The sequence below is a fragment of the Rattus norvegicus genome, chromosome 4 (genome assembly GCF_036323735.1).
Source record: "Rattus norvegicus strain BN/NHsdMcwi chromosome 4, GRCr8, whole genome shotgun sequence".
NCBI lineage: Eukaryota > Metazoa > Chordata > Mammalia > Rodentia > Muridae > Rattus > Rattus norvegicus.
Genome location: NC_086022.1, coordinates 181590805 through 181606528, shown reverse-complemented (window position 1 = coordinate 181606528; position 15724 = coordinate 181590805). Strand labels below are relative to the sequence as shown.

The following is a 15724-nucleotide window of genomic DNA, read 5'->3' as shown; positions in this document are numbered from 1 at the left end:
GGATTCACCTGTGAAGACTCTGGGTTAATTTTCTTATCAGATAGAGTTTTCCCTGGTTCCAACTTATGAAATTGAATTCCAAGGCTGCTGAACTTTATGTTCAACCCAGATATTGTGAAACCATATGAAGGTATTTTCTGATCAGTTTCTAAAGCTTCAGCAAAATGGAGGCATGGAATTTCAAGACACAAGGGAGGACACCCAGATATCTATCAAATTGTGGGTGTTATTTATAAGCAGTGTAGCATGTTCCACTTCTGCACCATCCCTACTTTAGCTATGAAAGTTAAACTTAGTCTTAATCCAGTGTTCCGTGCCCATGAGCTCCATGTTTCTCCACCCCCAGGTACCTGCAGGCAGCCAGTCAAAATAACCACCAAATAAGTAGATACTAAGAGCAGAAAAAGCCAGAATTAAGTGACTTTTAATGCTGCTGGAAAAAAAGAAATGGTTGAAAAACAAAAATTAAAAGAAATGACAAGATCTTCACAAAAATAATCACCGAGTCCTCTTGATGCAACCCGTGCCTGTCTTTATCTTGCCAAACATACGCCAATCCTTTCCCTAAGAATGCACTGTCTAGTTAAATTCCCACTAGGGCTTTCTATATTAAGACGCACATAAGCTATGGGTGACAGAAACACGTGAGAAAGCATGCACACACTCACTCACCCGCACATATTCCTAAAGTGTTTGAAAATCATTAGCTTCTGCTAACTTATTCTTTTCTGAATTTGACAACAAACTTGCAAAGTTCCATTTCCAGGACTAATCTAAGAAGATAGCTTTAATAAACGTTCACAGAGGGGTTGGGGATTTAGCTCAGTGGTAGAGCGCTTGCCTAGCAAGCGCAAGGCCCTGGGTTCGGTCCCCAGTTCCGAAAAAAAAAAAAAAGAATAAAAAAAAATAAATAAATAAACATTCACAGAAAGAAGGAACATACCTTTGTGCGGGCTTGCAAGAATATATTTAATTAAAATATAATCTATCTGCAGCAAAAGTTGTCCTTTTTAGGTGTACAGTCTAGCAAACTCTGACAATGCACACAGCCATTTAACCATGACTGAGGCTGCTGAGCCCTGCTGCTCAATGGAGACACTGTGGCTACTGACATGGGGCTTAGGACTGCACAGGCCCCAGATCAGGTGTGGTCTAAATGTAAAATATATGACGGACACCAAAGACTTGGTTGAGAAAATGCAAAGAACTTAATACTTTTATATTTATTTTATGTGAAATTACAGTACTTCTTATGAATTGCCTGAAGTACAACGAAAGTAATTTTACCTGAGTCTTTCCTCCTCTTATGAAACTATTAGAAAATTACAAGTGAATGATCTCACTTGTGCCTCAAGTTGCCTTTTACTAACAGATGGTTTTAACTTGCCAATTTGCAGGGAATACCATGTCCCAGTCCAAGCTCCAGGCAACTACCAATTACCTTGTTTACCTGAAACATTTGCTTCTAAGAGGTTTTCAAAATACTTCCCTTAAAAAATATCTATCCTGTAGCTTCTAATTTTTCTTAAACATTTTGTGGAGGATTTTAAGATATAATTTTTATCATTCATTTTTACCTTCACAGGAGTTTAAAAGACTCATCTATAGTAGTACTTGTTAATCAATACCATTTTCATTAACTGGCCTCGACTGCACTTGGGGCGAGAAGCTGTCTTCCAAGGGATGTGCACAGTGGTCCTCAAATGAATGGGGGCCATTGTGCACAGACATACAACGGCATCTATTCACACGTGCGGTGGGAGATCTCAGCCAGAGGTGGGGAAGCTCCGAGAGCTTAACTTGGCCTCAGGAAGTGCAGAAAAAGCTTTATCCATGCTCACAGGCTGGGCAGACACGCACAGCTCATAGCTTGGAGCTGGCAGATGTGGGGAGAGGGGAAGAGGGGGAGAGGGGTGTTCTGGCCAGCTAGCAGACCTGTGAGGGAGGACCTGTGGTGCTCAAGGATAAGCCAGAGACAGGCAGAGCCGGCCAAGTGCATCCTGCCTGACTCATCCCAGCCCCGCCTGCTCCCTGTCTTCTTTGCTCCAGGTCCGTTCTAACTCAACCAAAAAGAATTATTATTTCTAACAGGCATTCGTGCTGCCTGATGCTATTTATACAGTCATTTTCACCTACTCCAGACTTTTTACCATCTGTCTCAGTTCCTAAAACACAATGAACACTCTAGGTAGACTATCTGCTTTCTGCCACTGTGTTTCTGTAGTGCAGGAGGAGGCTGCAGAGGGTCCACATAGGCTAGTCAAGACCTCCACCACTGAGCCTCGCCCACAGCCCTGAGCCCCGCTTTCTCTTAGGTTAACCTGGCTCTGCCTCTATGTTAGGTTCCTTCTCAGGAGTCAACTTGGAGCATTTCGACCCTCCCCTCACTTCTCACCCACCTCCACTTTCTCCTGCACAGTGGCCTGAGGATGAGAAGAGCAAGGATCATCTGAGTTTTAAGCATTTTGCTCCTGGTCTCCTAAGGAGACTACAGTTTGTTTCTTGGGAAGCCTACAGTCTCTCATTCCCTTTGAACTTTTTATTTTTTGGTAAAAGCATTGCACCCAAGTTATAATGTTGCCAAAGAGAGAACTGTCAGCCATCAACAGCATCCACAGCTTCTAAACACAGCAAGCAGCACTCACCTCACCCCCTAGCCAAAGGATTCCCATTGGGTCTTTTGAATGTGCTCAGAACCAACAGTCTCTACCACAGTAGACTGGGTAAGGACACTAACTGTGGGGGCTCCTTTACTGTGACCCCCATGGTGTCAGACTGTTGGTGTCTGGAGTCATGCAGGCAGAAACGGCACTAACTGCAACATTCATTCACCCTGAGTTTGCAGGGGCAACCTTCAGATAAACATAATTGTGATTTTAAAATGCACATGATGTTGATGCATAATTGGGGGTGGAAATTACTCTGTCTGAAATATCAGAATGAGAGACGTCTTTTTCTTCGTGTGTCTGGAGGCACTGCCAATGCAAGGCAGTGGACGAGGTTTGTGTGCTTGATTACGGGATGGAAATGAACTGTACTGCACATCCAACATACACTATCCAATCACGCTGAGATCCCTGACATTGTTATTTCTGTCTCACAAATGACGTAAAGTCATGTTAAAAACAGGATTGGAGAGGTGACTCAGCAATTAAGAACGTTTGCTGCTCTTGTCGAGGACCCCCGTTAGATTCTCAGCATTCACATCGGGACACTCACAACCATCTGTAACTCCAGTAACAGAGGATCCAAGACTCGCTGGTGTCTATGGTGTATAAACACAGGTACACACATACATGAATTAATTAATTAGTTTCTACTACAAGTGGCAGAACATAGGGTCTAGTACTTGTTAGTCACTCAACTAACAGATTTAATATATATACATGTATATATATGAGCTATAATCTGATATAAACTGAGGCAAGAGGATCACAAGTTCAAGGCCAGACTGAGCTACATACAATCTTCTTGCCTTAGTCTCCCAAGAGCTAGATTACAGAAACAACAAGAAATTTTAATGTATAAAATGAGACTAGTTACAAGGAATTGCTGAGAAGTTCCAAGATCTGCCCCCTGTAACCTGGAGACCCATTATGGCAGTGGAAATCTAAGTATGACATGTAGCAGACTTGACAGCAATCTTGGGGGATAGAAATGGAGGAAATGTGAGAAAGATCTCATGGAACAGACTGATTCTAGTAAACAGAGTACACCCTACTACTGTATGTGCATAGAATACTCTGGATGGGAAGGGACAGATTCTGTCTCTTTACATAAATAATTCTGACCATAACTTGGTTCCTTTGTTGTTATGGTAACCAACAGTCTTGGAACACAAACTTCTCAGAAGCAGGTGGGCTTTACATCACTGAGACATGGGCTCTGAAGGGTTTCTCACTCCATCACTTTGTCTCTGGAGGTGGAAGCGCCTGTCTTGTGTGGGCAGCTCTCAGATCAGGGCATGACGACAGAGGCATGTACATGAGCGTGTGTGTGTGTGTGTGTGTGTGTGTGTAGCTCTTCCTACAGGGGGATTGTGGAAAATGCAGAATAAACATGCTGTCAGATGGTGGGAAAATGGGTGCTTGAATGACAGACACCTTTTCCGAAAGCAATCTGGTATCAATTATTATGTCTACATATTTATGATCTTTGGTCCACTGACTCCATGGATCAGTTATTGGTCTTAAGTAATTTAGTGATCATTAATCATCTAAGTTAGTGATTATTAATAGGTGACAACTAAGGCTATTTAATAAGAAAATAGTTAAGAATATCAGAATAGCCAGAAGTTATTATAAACTTGATAATAAGTTTCTGTTGATGTGAGAACCACATCATATACATATATACTAAGAAATTAGTTACCTTGACCTCAGAAAAGTGGACTGAAAACATATCAGACTCCAGTAACACTTCCTTGTCATTTTCAATTTCCCTTTTTGTTTATAAGTTCCCTCAGCTACTGTCAAACAGATAAGAGACATCAAGAAGAGACGACAGAGTGTTTTTGTCTTTACAGAGGCAGAAAGCACAAACAGACGACTATAAAGTACAGAGTGGAATAGTTCCAAATAGAAAAAGGGATGGGTTATGTAAGTAACTTCCCTCCATAATATTATTGACTACATTTTTTCTTCTGAAGTTTCCAGGATCAAGGAAAACTTGAGAATTGGAGACTCTCAGCACTATGACAACCTCAGCCTCCAGCAGTGACTACAGTAACACAGAGGACTGTATTTCTGAATGCAAATCCAACCAGAGCGCCTCGGTGGGCTACTACCCCTCTGAGAACACCTTCTCCTATGAGGACGTGGTCTCCCCGGAGGAGGCAGCCTCTGTGGAATCCTCAGCCCATTTTCTCCCTCCTGTCCAAGGTTCCTGGGGGACAGAGAGTTTAAGGAGACTCTTCAGGAAACGAGATCAGATGAAGCACGACCCAGAGCAGTTCTGTAAGCTAAGCATCACTCTCGCCTGGGATATCGATGTGGGCTCTGACCGTGCAGACTCGCTAGCTAATCTGGATCTAAACAGCCACAGCCAGTGGATGAATAAGTGGCCAGAAGACAGGACAAAACTGACTCCCTACAAGCTGGATAACCTAGTACGGAAACTCGAGACATTTCTAGGAAAAGAAAAAGGTGGCCAGCATGACAGCCATGTGCTCCCTGAATCTACTCAGAAGGAAGATGTCTTCCTCAACAGCAGTCCCCCTCCACATACTGCTCAGGTCAGTCATCACGAGCATGATGCTTGTCAAGACTTGCCCAAGCACAAAGCCCTGGAGAATGAAGATATCTGTCAGGCCCCAGAGAATCCTCCAAGGTTGCTGAAAGATGAAGTTGTGGTGAGCACAGAGATGCCTCCCAGGAGAGCAAGGGGCAGGACTGGGGAAGACAGTGGACAGTGGAGCCTCACTGACTACCTGCTGTGAGGCAAGGTGGGCCCCAGGAGACTAGGACAGGGGGTGGGAGAGATAACAGCCAGGAGAGGAGAGAGGGTGGCACTGCAGGAAAGATACTACAGAGCACAGAGGGAAGGCACAACAAGCAGAACCAACAACCATGTAAAAATAGATGTGTGTGTTCTAGTCAATACGTCTGGAAACTTTGCTATATCGGGGCTCTTTTGGCAAATGGGCTTGGGTTCTATAACGGAGTAGATAGCAAGCCCACTGCTGTTGGCACTCTGTATATTTAACTCATCCTGTTTTCTCAGCAGGAGATAAGCCAGGCAGATGGGAGCTCCTTGGAAACCTCCTCCATGTCATCCCCTCGGCCGGAGGACGCTTCCCACTTACACAGAACATCTTGTATGAACTTCCAGTGGGTCTTCCACTGGCTGAGGACACAAGTCTCCTCCCGATGGAGGAGAGAGCACCCTAGCCAGGCTCCTGTCAGCTGGCACCAGAAAGCAATGAGGAGGATGCATTCTTTTAGAGGCAACAGAATCCAACCCCAAGAATGACTCGAGAATGAGTTCACCTGACGTCCCCAGATTTTTAAACCTTTGAAGCCCCTTGCTCAACAATCCCTAAGAGGTGTGTGTTCTCTCCTCCACCTCACGGATGAGCAGATCAAGACCTGGAGTACACAGTGGGAGTTTCCAATCTTCATCCTTCTGAACCAGACACTTATTACAACCAGGGGACAAATGTATCTGAAGTAGCCTGGTATCCTAGATCATCAGAACTGCTGTCTTGATGTTGGACATCATGAGTCCAAGGAGTGGTTCAGTCTCAGTACCCACTGGAAGCACAACCTAAGCCATGCCACCGCGGTGGGGGGCTAGTGGGATATATACTGCCTTCTGGAAATGAGGCTTTGCATAATGAAAGAGTAAAACACACATAAAATAGACAAAATGGAGCAAAATTAGGCAAAAAAGGAGGAGGGACAGGGGATGCCATTTAGGAAGCAACATACCACCTAGGTTTTCCAAGAGTTAATTCTGCCTTCTGAGTTCAACAAGCATATTTCCATCCTGAGTCAACGTAGACTGCTTGAAGAAGACACACATGACACAGAGAGGAAAAAGCTGTGGGAACTGTTGAACAGGGGTTCCCATTTGCCCCAAGTCCACGTCTTGGCTGTACTGAAGAATAAGTCCACTTTAGTAAGATTTCTGGTTTCTGCTTACTCCTTGTAACCTCTGGAATTATGCGTCAATACAAAGTATTCAAGCATTGCTCACTCATAGTGTCCAATATGTTATCCAACCACAGCAGGTCCTCTAAGCCTCAGAGGTGGGAAGGGGTGGGGCCAGCCACTCTGAGTATCAAAAGGAATGGGCGGGAGCTGGAGAGGCCATTGGTGGTGGGGGGGGAGTTTTGCTGAACCTTCAAGTCTCCTGTAGAATTACTATAATTGTCAGGAACATGTTACTCTCATTAATCAATAAATTCTGGGCTCTATTATCTTATGACTGAAAACTTAAAACCACTCTCTAAAGTGTATCTCATCCTTGGGGGGAAGACTCAGTTGCTTGAATTAGCTGGGGGTGGGTATAACTTAGGCAATCATATTCTGGAATTCATAACACTGTAAAATGATACAGGATACAGCATAATAATTTATCAAACTTAAGTTATTCAGTCCTCTGCAACTGCTAATGTTAATGTGACTATATTACAGACCAACCGTGAAAAGAACCCCACTAAGGGGTTTAGGGTGATTTATCAGTAAACAAGGGCAAAATCTTTTTCTGTTTCAAGACTTTAAGAATACAATGCAAATTCACCGTTCAAGTCTATTTAGGCACAAGAACATCATCTGGGTATGCTGGTAGATACTTTTAGTCCCAAGCACTTGGGAGACAGAGGCAGGCAGATCTCTGTGAGTTTGAGACCAGCCTGATTTACATATCAAGTTTCAGGACAGCCAAAGCCACATAGAGAGACTGTGTTTTAAATTCCCTCCAAAGATAGGAGAATAAAAGCAAAGCCAACACTACATGGATTCCTAGAGAATGCTAAGGCTCTAACTTCAATATTAAAGGAGGTGTAGTTAGGAGAAATAATCAATCAGTTCAAAAGGAAACTAAGTGAAGAATTTACACAGCACACACAGTATCTGATTCCAGGATGGCAGGTGGGTTTTATGTTGCACTGCCTGCCAGGAGTCTTTTCCTGCTGCCCCCTAACTCCCCAGCAAACAGAACAATGGTCAGCTTTCAGAAGAAACAAAATCCCCATCAGATAACACTGCTGAATGAGCCAGTCTTCAGCAGAGTGAGTGCAAAAGCCCTTGGATAAATTCCCTGAAAGATTATTACTCTAGATCAAGAAGTCCCCTTGCTAAACAATTTCCGTCTTATCCCACATTTCAAACAAACCTCATGGATTTAATGCCATTTTATTTCAGTACGGTATGCTTGATTTAAAAAAAAAAAAAAAAAAAAAAACTACTTCCAAGGCACGGAGGGCATCTCTCCAGTTTGTGTGGTTTTTGAAAGAACACTAATCCCATTACCACAGCACTCGCTGTTCAGAAGGGAGTAAGAATGGTAATTGACTTGCATATTCCTTGTCTACCTCAATATCTATTATTTTAAGTTTAAAAAAAAATCCTCTAAAATTCAAAGAGCAGTAACTCCCCTCTCCCCTGACCCTTATAAAACATCCCTGTAAGCCCACTCTCACAGAGCAGGCAGCATGTCAGGTGCCCTGTGTGATCAGACTTTGGGATCTTGAGTTTTCCCAAACAAGGAATGGGGTGAAAAATACTTTTTATCAGTAAAATGGCATCAGAATATTTATACCATATTGCAAAATAATTTCATTCACTTAAGAACCAGACATAGACATTAAATCCACTGTGTAAAAGACTGTCAGGAAACAATATTTGCAGGTGAGTCAGTAGTCACACCACAAGTAGAAAACAGCCTACCCAACACCATACACCTTCAAGAGAAGTACTGTAGACTGGCTGCAATATTCAACCTGAATCACACCACAAGGACTGCAACAGTCAGACGAATCTTAGATTCCAGAACCTTCTACTAGACAGCTCTCTGGAACTAAACATGTTAGGATCACAAAACACAAATAACTTTTTTTTTAATTGAAAAAGGCAGAGAGACATGACAGGTCACAAGGGAGACAACAAAGAGAGACATGAAGGCCAACTGCTATTCATGATCTCCAACTGAATCTTTGATCGAATCCACAGAGCTAAACAAAACTTAGGCAAAGGATTCTTCATAACAACTGGAAAAAAACAGATAGACAGTACATAATATGATTGAGTAGCTGTGTCAGTCATGGTTCTCTGGAGGAACAGAACTTATAGAATGAATATATACTTATATATTTTATATAATAAATAACGTATATGTTCATTAGAATGGCTTACAGGCTGTGGTCTAGCTAGTCCAGCAACAGCTGTCTACCAAGAGAAGAGCCACGAATCCAGCAGTAGTTGAGTCCACAAGGCAATATATCTCATCTGGTCTTCAGTATACATCAGAGTCCTAAAGAAGGAGGTCCTAATGACATTAACAGAATAGACATGCCAGCAAGAGCAAGAACAAACAGGCAATGACCAAACCTCCCTCTTCTGTGTCTCACTTCAAAAGATCTGAAGTAAAGGTGTATCTTTCTACCTCAAAAGATTCAGGTTAAAAGTGGGTCTTTGCACTTCAGATGGTTTAAGAAGAAAAATCCCTCACAGATGTACTGAGCTGCATGGGTTTTAGTTCACTTCATGTTCAGTCAAGTTGACAACCAAGAACAGCCATCACAATTGCTACCAACTGATGATATGGTTGAATATTTTCTGTATAATAACATTAAGGCTACATAAGAGACTGTTTTTGATTCTTTTCAAATAAGAAAAGAAAGCAAAGACCAGGAAACTGTAAGGAAAGTAAACTCTAGGAGATAAGGAGTCTAGTTCTCTACACCTAGCATAACATCTTCATGACATAGTATCTTAGCCATATGTTCCCTCAAAAGAACTAAAATCTAAAGCACTGGAACAGATATTAACTGCTAAGGTGATATAAATGGGACAGGTCTTTAGACTCCTCCGTTCATCCTGGGACCTGTCTTGGGTTCCTTGGGTATTCAATACCTAACTGGAGCTCACAAACTGGTCTAGCTGAGAGCAGAATGGCTTCCCAGGGTTCTTCTAAAGCAAGATCTCAGCTTGCTTATCTTTGCTGAGGCCAGAAGAGTCTTGCCGACTAGAGGCAAGTTCCCTACCTTTCAATGACCTCACATTGCAAGGACTTGCAGTCTCGCCTACCCTGGGAAGTACTCCCTGTATAGACCTCTGTTCCTCACCATGCAGGAACAAGTCTAAGAGTTCCTGAACCCTGCTTTGATGTTTCCTTTCAGAGCAGTACAACATCCAAAGTGCCTAGATGGGAAATGGTGCACACAAGGAAGACAAATGTGCACATCAACACACACTGAACACTGCAAGCTGTGAAGAACATTCAGAAACTCCTACGGTTTCACCTTTTAATCCCGGGTTAAAGAACAGAGTTAGTGAGACTTCCTGGCTTTGGTCTCAGGTCCTCTAAACTTGCTGTGAATTCTGAGCAAGTTACTTAACCTCTCTGTGCTTTCTATTTCTTCATCTATAAGCTGTAATGCTAACCGCACTAACCTTTAAAAGAAAGTAGTAATGAGTATTTAGTACAAGGACTAATGGCACATTAAGTTTATAGAGTTTATATGCTGCTGACTGCTGTCACATAAAGAACTCTGTCACAACTCCTGGTGGCCACAGAAGAAAACTCAAGTAAAATTATCACTGCCTCTCTACAGTCCCTCCCGATACACACCAGATACTCTGGTCTCAGACCTGAGCTCAGAGCGTCCGCAGCACTGGTTTCTACGCGCTCCTGCCGTGGCTCAGGCTGCTTCACCTGTCAGGAACGGCCCCTAATCCTGCTACATCTTCAGTCCACTCTGCCTCTCCTCTGTTTTCTAATCGTACCCTTCAAGCACAGACTATATTCAAGTCATGCTACAGAAGAGAGCCAGCAAGGTCTGTCTGGGGCTCAATCCCGCTCCTTGTGTCCCCGAGCCACACATTTTACTCGACTCGGGGAAATCAGAGCAGAGACACATGTCCCCGTCTCTCCCACCAGACAGAGGCTCTGATGTTCTGCTTATCGCTGCCTGCTCCGAAGCCCCTGACCCAGTTTCTCACACAGAGGCTCCATGATAAACCTTTGGTGAAATGAATGGTTAATCTGCAGGAAACAATTTAAGTTGATAAGATCTGGGGTGGAATGTCGCTTCCTTTCATAACCTTCAGCCAGCTTCTGTGGGGGAGGGTATCTGCGCCTCAACCACATGGCCTGTACAGTTGGACTGGGGGCGGGCGTGAATCATGGCCGACAACTGGGGTCACTGTACTCACGTGTGTTCACATGTTCTGCGTACGAATGTGTCCCGTGCTAACACTGTACAGGCCAAAACCACCACTCTAGGTGATTTCTGGATTGTTCCGGTGGTGGAGCGGGGAATATGGGCTGATTGCCCTCGGCCCTCACGTAGGTTCCAGGTCTTCTGCTACAGCTTGACCCTCAGACTGTGAAAGGCCCTCTCCAAGGCGTGTCCTGGGGTTTTTCACATCAGTGTGCTTTTCACTGGAGATTTTACTGTCTCAAAGTTCCTCCAAGCTTGGTGCTGAAAGGCTACCTGACGTCCCCAAGTCAAGAAGGCTGAAAAACCTCGGGGACAAACAATACGTTTTTAGCCAAGCTTGGTCAGAATGCACTTGGCCACGAGCTGGATGTTAATGATTGAACTGTTAAATTGTGTCTAAACAGAAGCACATAAAACAAGGTTAGGTACTAATTTGGTTGACAAAAATGCCGTGACCAGAGGCTGGCAGGAAATTAACTGTATTTCCTCTGGGAAAAATACCCAGTTATTTCAGGTTCATGCCAACTTAATAGCGCATCACTCTCATGAGGTGACAACAGACAGGAGTCTGGAGAGCACTCTCACCACAGACACTTTTTCCCTCTTCGCAGTGTTTTCAGGAAACAACCCCCAGCCCCCAGAGTCTGCACCAGCTTTGGCCCCATTGTGCTCTCTCTGCCCTTCTCTGGGAATCACTCAGCCTTACCAAGGAGAGCCTGCTGCTTTCCTGGCCACCTGGCCCGGGGGTTGTTGTGGGTTAGGGGTGTGCTGTTTTCTCCTGTGAGAGGCCAATGACTTGGAGGCCTGCCATTCTTATCATTTCCTGCTTGGAGCTTGGGTGTTAACCTTTCCCAGCCACATAGGAGCCCCACTGTGGGTGAAGGGTCTCTGGAAGGGCAAAACCAATTCAAACCACTCTTCCCAGTTTGACAGAAAGGTGTCTACCATTCTGCTAGACAGGAGACCTTGGCATGCACCCCAAGCTCCACAGAATAAACAGAGTCGTTAAGATAAATGGCCAAGGAGCTAGAGAGGACTCGGGTTCAGTTTCCAGCAACATGGTAGCTCATGACCGCCTGTAACACCAGTTCCAGGGTATCTAAGCCCTCATCTGACTTCCATGGCACCACGCATGCATGTGGTATGCATATATATGTACACAAAGGCAAAACATACACATACATGAAATAAAAATAAATCTTTAAAAAATTTTTAAAAGACAATTGGACAAGCAGGCAACATGGCAATCCAGCAATGAAGGAAGCTGAGGCTGGAAATTTGTTAATTTGAGGCCTGGGCTACACAAGTCCCAGTCTCAAAATCCAAAAAAAAAAAAAAAAAAACAAAACAAAACAAAAGACCTCAGCTGAGCTTTTGGTGCCAGCCACTGACTCATACCCTGCTTCTAAAGTGACATTATAATACTAATATAGCTTTATATTTTATATGCATATATATGATATATAACTTTAATGTGTAATTACTTGCTTTGCAGAGCTGGGAACCAAACAGGGCCTTGTGTAGCTCGGTGAAGTCTGGACTGCACACACAGCCCAGTAACAGAGTTTTGTCGTTTTGAGACCGACTGTGTAAGCCAGTCCAGCCACATGCTCACAATCTCCCTGCCTCAGCCTCCCATGCGTTAGGACTCAGGCATGCAGTGCCACGCCTGGCTCCTCTACTACTGGTTTTGCTTGTTGAAAAGGCCCAGATACATTCCAGTTGCCAGTGGCTACTTTCACCTAGTTTATCATATGAACTCCTTCTGTCTCATAGCTCAAGGCACATCTCCACCCCTAAGTCCCTAATAACTGCAGTTTTGCTCAATCCTGGATCTGAGTCTTTGCTGAATCTCTTGGCACCTTCTGCCTTTGAGAGCCAGTTCTCACACAATGGGTTTTCCTACAACAATTCAGTCTCACTTGTCTAAGCAAATATACATGGTATGGCTTTCATAAATTATGAAGAATAAGGCATCTGGAATCCCACCAAGCTCTCTGAAACCTTGAGAATGCCTCAGAAGCCACATGACCCTCAGGCAGGGCTACCTCCTCCAAGAGTACACAATCTCAGTGCCTAGGCACGGGGACCCAGGAACCCCATGCTCAAGACCAGGGGCATCAGTGGAGGCTGTGCCCTGTATCCTGGCTCTGCTCCAGCTCATTTGTTGGACGAAACCGCCATTCACACACACAACCGCCATCCACACACACAACCGCCATCCACACACACAACTGCCATCCACACACACAACCTCCATCCACACACACAACCGCCATCCACACACACACACAACTGCCATCCACACACACAACTGCCATACACACACACAACTGCCATCCACACACACAACCACCATCCACACACACAACCTCCATCCACACACACAACCGCCATCCACACACACACACAACTGCCATCCACACACACAACTGCCATCCACACACACAACTGCCATCCACACACACAACCGCCATCCACACACACAACCTCCATCCACACACACAACCGCCATCCACACACACACACAACTGCCATCCACACACACAACTGCCATCCACACACACAACTGCCATCCACACACACAACCGCCATCCACACACACAACCTCCATCCACACACACAACCGCCATCCACACACACACACAACTGCCATCCACACACACAACTGCCATCCACACACACAACTGCCATCCACACACACAACCACCATCCACACACACAACCTCCATCCACACACACAACTGCCATCCACACACACAACCACCATCCACACACACAACTGCCATCCACACACACAACCGCCATACACACACACACACAACCGCCATACACACACACAACTGCTGAAACATTTCCAGGCAAGCTGAGGTGCAGTGGCAGAGAGGGGGAAATCAAAGAACGTGGGTAAGAAAAGTTAGGTCCAAAGTAAATATAGTACGAAATGCCCAGAATAGCCCAGAAAGACAGCTGCTGACCTGTTCCTCTAAAACCTACATATCACAGTGCCAAGTGCCCTACAACACACTAAGGCCACGCCAGAATTACTCCTACAGAGAGAAGATGCAGAGTAAAATCCACACAAAGAAGCAAGCCTGACAGTGCCATGACAGTCTGCAGTTGGGTAAGAATATAAACAGGAAAAAGGACATTTGTGTGCTATAGTTAGCAAGGGATGCTACCCACAAGTTCAAAGCTGCCGTAATTTCTACGGATACTTCCTAGAAGAACAGGCAGAGCCTCAGTCCTTGCATCATGATGCACAGACCCTTGAACTGGGCTAAATGAAGAGACTAACAAACCCATTTAAACCCTATTTTTCTACTTCTGAAGCAATGGAAGGCCTTGGCTTATTGGAACCCTCATGTGGGAACCACTCACCTCCAAAGGAAGGGAGGGAGGGAGGGAGGAAGAAGAGAGAGCATAGGAGAGAAAAGTAAGTTCATATTTGGTAGCTGTCACAGAGAAAGCATGGTCTTCTAATTAAAGAAATAAATGCATGACCAGAAAAAGCACCAGACAGAGCACTGTGACCCATCCTGGTGAGAACTCATCCTAGCAGCACAGGTGACAATATACCTGTATGGGCCTTAAACTGGCTCTGATTCTGGGATTTTCTTTTCAAACCCCTAATACCTGTGTAGACTTTACCAATGGACTATTCCCAACATGAAAATCTATAATCCTAAATATTCTAAAATCCAGTCCTCAGCACCACTCTCAAGACATTTTAGGTACTGATACACTTCAGGTTAAAGATAATCTATCTTTACTTTTGTTATTGTTTTGGTAGAATATATTTCATATTAATTATGTTCACTCCACAAAAAAAAAGTCAGGAAATAGCCACTTCAATTCCAGGGAACAGACTAACAAAGGGTGCAAGGGAATTATGAAGAAACGGGCACAGAGGACATAGCACTCTGTCAGAGGCTATACTATGTCAGAGGTTGTACTGTCAGAGGCTACGCTCTGTTGTCAGAGGCTACGCTCTGTTGTAAGAGGCTACACTCTGTTGTCAGAGGCTGTACTCTGTCAGAGGCTGCACTCTGTCAGAGGCTGCACTATGTCAGAGGCACTCTTGTCAGAGGCACTCTTGTCAGAGGCTGCACTATGTCAGAGACTACACTATGTCAGAGGCTGACCTATGTCATAAGTTGTACTGTCAGAGGCTATACTATGTCAGAGGCTACAAACTGCAGGTTCACAGCAAAGTGCTGTGTGGGTGGAAGCCATCCATGTTATAGTCTTTCTTAAACCAATGAGGAGAAGGTAAAGGATAGGTAGACAGAGGGCCCCACCTCATTCTTACACATGGTTCCGGCCAATCCCAAAAGTGGTATAACCAGGTACAACAGGCTACATCTGACCAAGAAAGCAAAATCAGTATCACAGAGGAAGGACAAAGGCATTACCTATGCTCTTGGGCACATCATACTGCATCAATACTTAAGTCCAGCAGCTTCACAATCAGAATCCTCCTGCCTCAACCTTCTAAGTACTAGGATGATAAACATGCCATGACACACCCACCTTGATGCTATTGATTAACGTTGTTGTTGTTGTTGTTTTTGTTGTTGTTGTTGTCTGAGACAGGGTGGCTCTATGCGGCCCTGGCTGTCCTGGAACTTGTGATGTAGGCCAGGCTGAGTAACTCACAGAGATCCACCTGTCTCTGCCTCCCCAAATGCTAGGATCAAGCTGTGCACCACTGTACCAGGCACTGCACTGCTAGTATTTTAGTCGATGCTCTTAAATACATATTGCTTCAACATCTAAATAAAAAACAAACAACATTTACATGGAGTGTTCTTAACTGCATGACTACAATGTGGGAAC

The 15724-nt window shown here is 44.4% G+C and overlaps 2 protein-coding genes across 29 annotated transcripts in view; one reads left to right on the top strand and one right to left on the bottom strand.

Annotated features, from left to right (window-relative positions):
- Window positions 1-15724, bottom strand: part of Ppfibp1 (PPFIA binding protein 1) — a 143831-nt gene that overhangs the window by 75551 nt on the left and 52556 nt on the right. The gene's annotated exons all lie outside the window — the stretch shown is intronic.
- Window positions 3820-6690, top strand: C4h12orf71 (similar to human chromosome 12 open reading frame 71). 3 transcript variants are annotated; one of them, XM_039108391.2, is made up of 3 exons: window positions 3820-3976; window positions 4649-5233; window positions 5725-6690. In XM_039108391.2, exons 2-3 carry the CDS (start codon window positions 4694-4696, stop codon window positions 5968-5970), a joined length of 786 nt encoding a protein of 261 aa, XP_038964319.1. In that variant the 5' UTR covers window positions 3820-3976; window positions 4649-4693; the 3' UTR covers window positions 5971-6690. The 3 variants fall into 3 exon arrangements, with proteins under 3 accessions (XP_038964319.1, XP_008761648.1, NP_001037764.1); XM_008763426.4 differs by having other exon boundaries at window positions 4649-5350; window positions 5722-6690; NM_001044299.1 differs by having other exon boundaries at window positions 3890-3976; window positions 4649-5350; window positions 5725-6688.